The sequence below is a fragment of the Phaseolus vulgaris genome, chromosome 10 (assembly GCF_051622355.1).
Source record: "Phaseolus vulgaris cultivar YP4 chromosome 10, ASM5162235v1, whole genome shotgun sequence".
Lineage (NCBI taxonomy): Eukaryota > Viridiplantae > Streptophyta > Magnoliopsida > Fabales > Fabaceae > Phaseolus > Phaseolus vulgaris.
Window position 1 is genome coordinate 14,940,388 of NC_143507.1, and position 6,217 is coordinate 14,946,604.

A 6,217-nucleotide genomic window follows, 5' to 3' on the forward strand; every position below is an offset into this window, starting at 1 on the left:
ATTTAAATGCAAACTGTGTTATGTTTACAGATTTAACTGGAATGATTGAAAACGAACTGGCAAGTGAAAATTTAACCACAGAAACTTCAATGTCTCAACTCAATAATGGCACTAGAATGAGGTAAAAACAGTAAGCCAATTGAGAGAAATAAATTTTTCAAAATTGCTGCCCAATTACTGTATTCTTTTCGACAGTATTGTACACTTTTCGTATTTTATTTATCATTTTTTGTGTACTTGGAATTTTTGAGTAATTCTTTTTTTTCTATGCTTTTGTAACACTTTGAAGAATGTAAATCCAAATTTTCACAAATTTCCCATGAGCCAATTAATTGCAGTAAATTGAAAACAGTAGCACGTTTGTTAGAAAACAGAAGAGCCTATTTAGGAATGAAAAACAGTATGATGAACTAACAAAGACATAATGGAAAGTGTACCGCCCTGGTGGTCGGGTGTGATGACGTGGCATCCTGCTACAGTGTAGGCGTGTTGACAAGGCGCCAGGTTGGCAGAAGGGAAGGAAGTCGGGGGGCACGTGTAGTCGCCAGTTGTTAAGCTGGCGTGTTCCGACTTCCAGCTTACCAGAATAGGCGATCGCCAGGTTGAAGATGAAGTCGCCCGATGTAGATTCAGGCGACCTAGTTATTGGAGATCGCCAGAGAAAGCACATCGGCGAAGATGAAAGAGAAGCAGATTATGAAGGCGGCCGGCGAGACCACAGGGAAGGTGTATGAAGGCCCCTAACTCGCCAGTTCCAGTAGAGATCGCACTCCTAAGTTAGCTATGCACTGGGCAGTACCATGCATAAGTAACTTAGCCAAAATGAGAGTAGAAGCAGCGCCAAGTCAGGGAGCCTCCAGATGATGGCACGTGTACAGTTGGATGCGAGCCACGTGTCCAAGTCTGTAACTGCCAGGAGAGAGAAAGCCACCGGGTATATAAGAGTTCTTAACAAACTTTCTGAGGTACGCACGTTCAGTTCATACACTTTACGCTTGCGAGTTAGAGCTGACTGTGAGCGAGGATTTGCACGGTTCTAGTTCTCTTAGTTTTTGGTGATACCGTCACTGACTTGAGCGTTGGAGTGCGATCGGCCGCAGCGGCGCCGTGCTGTTTCTTTGCAGGTTCTTGAGATAGATCCCGAAGAGGAACGGAGGTGAGAAGCGGTGCGCACGTCGATCCTTTGACGAGGCAGTTTCCAGCGTTCCGGTCAACAGGCAGGATCATCAGGCGCCCACTGTGGGGCCGTGTAAAACTTGCTCCCATCCACAGCGTGAGTTCTTGGAAGTTCGAGGTTTTCTGCGTGGTTGTGTGCTGGTGCAACCGTCGTTCGCGGTCTCTTTGAGTTTCGTTCGGTGAGATTGCGTTTTGAACCGTTCGTTTGGATTTTCGATCGGTGGAGTAAGGTTTTCTGCTGCTTACGCGTAATCTGTTCGGTGGAAGTTCGAGTTCTTTCGCTTGTTTGGTTGTTCGCGGGGAAGCGGTGGTTTCTGGCGAAGTTGTGGTTTTCTTTGAAGGCTCACGGTGTTCTTGAGTTTTCTTGCACTGTTTCGCGCTGTTTCTCCGATTGATCGCTGATTCGATCGAGGCTGAAGTGTTGTTTGCTGCATTCCTGTGATTCGCTGAAGTTAATGAGAAAAATGAGAAGCAATCGTTCCAGTCCCGTGGCGCTTGTCGCTGCTGAAGGCGACACCGCCATGACCATGGCGCAGATGGCAGAGATGATGCGCTCGTTGCAGGCAACTGTGGAAGCCTCGCGCGTAGAGCAAGCGAGGATACATGAGGACCTGGTCGCCTCTCGCGCCAGGAACGAGGAGCTCAGCAAGGTGACTGAGGAGCTGCGTCGAGCTCTTCAGGAGCAGCAAGGACGTTCTTCTGCTGAAGAGGTGGCGCCGTCGACGCCACCTCGTGTTTTCCCAATGCCTTTTGTTCAGGCGATTACCAACACGCCTATTCCCACGAGCGTGGTTCCGGTTAAGGCTGTCTTTACCGGCGTGGAGGATCCAGAGGCTCATATGACCACGTTCCACACGCAGATGATGCTGTCGGGAGGGTCAGACGCCGTCTACTGCAAGATGTTCGTGAGTACGCTCCAGGGAACGGCGATGGAGTGGTTTGTGAGCCTGCCTAACGACCACATAACCAATTTTCAACAGTTCTCGAAAATCTTTGTCGAGCAGTACATTGTGAATAAGGCACCGCCCAGGGTGTCCTATGATCTGTTTGATATAAGGCAGTACCATGGGGAGTCCCTCAGAGACTACCTCAATCGCTTCGGAGCGCAGATGGTCAGATCGCCAGCCAAGGATGAAGAAATGCTGGTCTATGCCTTCAAGAAGGGCGTGCAGCCAGGGCCATTCTGCGAGGCCTTGATCAGGGCTCATCCAGCGACGTTTGCTGAAGTCAGGCGACTTGCGGTGGCCCACATCGCCGACGAGAGTGAAGTCGCCGAGAAGAGGGGCAGCGTGGCTCCCGCCAGGCCACATACCCAGACCAGGATCCAGCCGCAGAGGGTGCTGGAAACGGCGGCGGCGGCCAGAAAAGACCAGAGGACTCGCCATCCTTACGACAGGAGAAACAACGGAAGAAGCCAAGCGCGCCAACAACCAGCACGCCGGGAATACAATCGCCCGCCTAAACACAAATTTGTCATGGGACTAGCGGACCTGATCGCTATCCCTAACATATCTGCTAGGTTGAAGGCGCCTGAGAAGGTGGGCGACAAGGTGCTGGGGTCAAAGCCGGACGCCTGGTGCGAGTTCCACCAATGTTTTGGCCACACCTTGGACTCGTGTTTGTCTTTGGGGTATCAGCTCGACGATCTGGTCAAGAGCGGGTTCCTAAATGACTATCTGTTGGATAGAAGGACGGGGGGAGCGTCGAGTTCCCAGCCAGCAGGTGGAGAAGCCCAGCAGCACGAGATGCCTATCCACGGGGAGATCCACACCATTGCAGGGGGTTTCTCAGGTGGTGGATGCACCGCATCGCAGAGGAAAAAGTATGCGCGATCGGTGATGGCAGTGGACATGTTTGAAGATCACTCGCCGGAAGTGGACATTACGTTCACCAAGCAGGATCTCCGGGACGTTGTGCCTCATGACAACGATCCCATAGTTATTTCGTTGGTTACAGCAGGGAGGAGGGTTCATAGAGTTCTGGTGGACCAAGGAAGCTCGGCAGACGTGATGTTCTGGCCGACTTTCACACAGCTGGAATTGCCCCTTGATCAGTTAAGGCCCTATGGAGGGTGCTTATATGGGTTCGCTGGTGACCAGGTGGAGGTCAGGGGGTACATTGAGCTGAGAACCACGTTTACAGATGAGGCCGGGTCGAGGACGGAGAAAATCAAGTACCTCATCGTAAACGCCCCTTCAGCATATAACATCCTGTTGGGAAGGCCCACTCTTAACAGGATAGGCGCCATTCCGTCGACTCGGCACATGAAGGTGAAGTTGCCGTCCATGGAAGGGGTGGTGATCACGATCAAGTCTGATCAGAAGGAAGCGAAAAGGTGCTATGAGAATAGCCTGAAAAACAAAAGATCAGTGAGTTATGTAACAACCACCCCACCTCCCGGTGTGAAGCCCAGACCGCCGGTAACGGAGGAGGCCGCCGGAAGGGATGTAGAGATGGTAGACGCTGAGCTAGAGGAGAGGAATGCTGGCCTGGAGGAGGAAGAGGCGCGGAATCGCCCCGAGGAAGCAAGGGAACAGGGAATCGCCAGGGCGGTGATCGCCAGAGAATCCAGGCCTAAACTTGTCGAGCAGTGGCTCGAGAAGGAGATCGGAGGGAAAATCTTCAAGCTCGGAAGATCCCTAGAGGTCGATCTCCAGGACCAGATCGCCAAGGTGATTGAGCGGCATCTGGACGCATTTGCATGGTCCGCTTCGGACATGCCCGGGATTGATCCCGACTTCTTGTGCCATCATCTGGCGATGGACACTTTGGTGAGACCGGTGCGACAAAGGAGAAGAAAATTCAACGAGGAGAGGAGGCAGGCGATCAGGGACGAAACACAGAAACTCCTCGCTGCAGGCCACATCAGGGAAGTCCAGTACCCCGAATGGTTGGCAAATGTCGTACTGGTGAAGAAGAGTAACGGGAAATGGCGCATGTGCGTCGATTTCACCGATCTGAACAAAGCTTGCCCAAAGGATTCGTATCCTTTACCAAGCATTGATGCCCTGGTTGATAGTGCTGCAGGGTGCAAGCTGCTAAGTTTCCTGGATGCCTTCTCGGGCTATAATCAGATCAAGATGCATCCCATGGATGAAGAGAAAACAGCCTTCATGACGGAGAGATCGTGCTACTGCTATAAGGTGATGCCGTTTGGGCTGAAGAACGCGGGGGCCACATACCAAAGGCTAATGGATCGAGTACTTGCACCAATGCTGGGAAGGAACGTGCAAGCCTACGTCGATGACATGGTTGTGACCTCGCAGGAGAAGAGCAAGCACGTTGCAGACTTGGAAGAATTGTTCACGACGATCGCCAAGTTCAAGTTAAAGCTCAACCCGGAGAAATGCATTTTCGGCGTGGAGGCTGGAAAGTTTTTGGGTTTTCTCTTGACTGAAAGAGGAATAGAAGCCAACCCAGACAAGTGTGCCGCCATCTTGGCGATGAGAAGCCCGGCTACGGTGAAAGAGGTCCAGCAGCTAACAGGTCGGATGGCAGCCCTATCTCGCTTCGTGTCAGCTAGCGGAGAAAAGGGGCATCCCTATTTTCAATGTCTGCGGCGCAATAATAAGTTTGTTTGGACGAAAGAGTGCGAGGAAGCTTTCGTCAAACTGAAGGAGTATCTGGTGAGCCCGCCGGTTCTGTGCAAACCGCTGGCGGGAATCCCTCTCAGGTTGTATTTCGCTGTGACTGAGAGGGCGGTGAGTGCGGTGCTCGCCCAGGATCAAGATCAGGCTCAGAAGCCTATTTATTTCGTGAGCAAGGTGTTGCAGGGCCCAGAAACGAGATATCAGGCCCTGGAGAAGGCTGCGCTGGCTGTGGTGTTTTCGGCGAGGAGGTTGCGCCACTACTTCCACAGTTTCACAATACTGGTGATGACTGACCTGCCCATCCAGAAGGTCTTGAAGAAACCCGACGTTGCGGGAAGGATGGTGAAGTGGGCGGTAGAGTTGTCAGAGTTTGATATTAAGTACGAGCCCCGAGGCCCGATCAAGGGGCAAATCTTTGCAGATTTCGTGGTTGAGCTCTCATCAGAGGCGACGCGGGTTGAAGGAGACGATTTCCGTTAGGTACTTTCGGTGGATGGATCGTCGAACCAGCAGGGCAGCGGTGCTGGAGTCATATTGGAAGGACCCAACGGCGTGCTGATTGAACAATCTTTGAGGTTTGCCTTCAAAGCCAGCAACAACCAAGCAGAGTATGAGGCCCTGATCGCCGGGATTTTGTTGGCCAAAGAGATGGGAGCTAGGGTGCTGATGGCTAAGAGTGACTCGCTGCTAGTCACAGGGCAAGTAACTGGCGAGTTCCAGGCTAAAGATCCACAAATGGCGGCTTACTTGGCGTATGTGCAGGAATTGAAGAGTTCCTTTGCCTCTTTTGAAGTAGTACACGTGCCCCGAGAGCATAATGCCCGAGCTGACTTGCTTGCCAAGCTCGCCAGCTCAGGCAAGGGGGGTAGGCAGAGGACGGTGATTCAAGAAACTCTAAAGACGCCAAGGGCATTTGTAGCAGATCACCTGGTCCTTCACATAAGCAGGTCGACGGAGAGAGCAGCGAGAAGCCATAAGTCCTTGACGCAAGAAACTCTGAGATCGCCGAGAGTTAGAGCATGTCGAGGAGAGAAGGTGGACGTGATGCAGGTCTGCGCCGCCCATGAGCCAGACACTTGGATAACGCAATACAAACGGTGCCTGGCAGATGGCCTCCTCCCGTTGGATCCGACGGAAGCTAGGAAGGTAAAGAAAAATTCCAACAAGTATACGTTGATTGATGGCGATCTGTACAGGTTTGGGTTCACTCACCCGCTCCTGGAATGTATACACGGCGAGAAGTGCACGAGAATCATGGCGGAGCTCCACGAAGGTATATGCGGAAGCCACGTCGGGGGTCGAGCTCTGGCCGCGAGGACTCTCCGTGCAGGCTACTACTGGCCATCCATGAGAGAAGATTGCAAGAAATATGCCCAATGTTGTAAACAATGCCAGCAGCATGCCGATTGGCATAAGGCACCTCCCGAGGAGTTGAAGTCGATCTATAGCCC

General features: G+C 52.2%; 1 protein-coding gene across 1 annotated transcript; it reads left to right on the top strand.

Moving 5' to 3' along the window:
- The first annotated feature begins 996 nt into the window (after positions 1 to 996).
- On the top strand, positions 997 to 5,265 carry LOC150024246 (uncharacterized). The gene has a single exon (XM_090296815.1). It carries the CDS (start codon positions 1,632 to 1,634, stop codon positions 5,244 to 5,246), a length of 3,615 nt encoding a protein of 1,204 aa, XP_090152941.1. The 5' UTR covers positions 997 to 1,631; the 3' UTR covers positions 5,247 to 5,265.
- The last annotated feature ends 952 nt before the right edge of the window (positions 5,266 to 6,217 follow it).

Bases quoted from the DNA above. Each gene is read 5' to 3' on its own strand.
- LOC150024246 (XM_090296815.1), top strand. From the start codon at position 1,632: ATGAGAAAAATGAGAAGCAATCGTTCCAGTCCCGTGGCGCTTGTCGCT.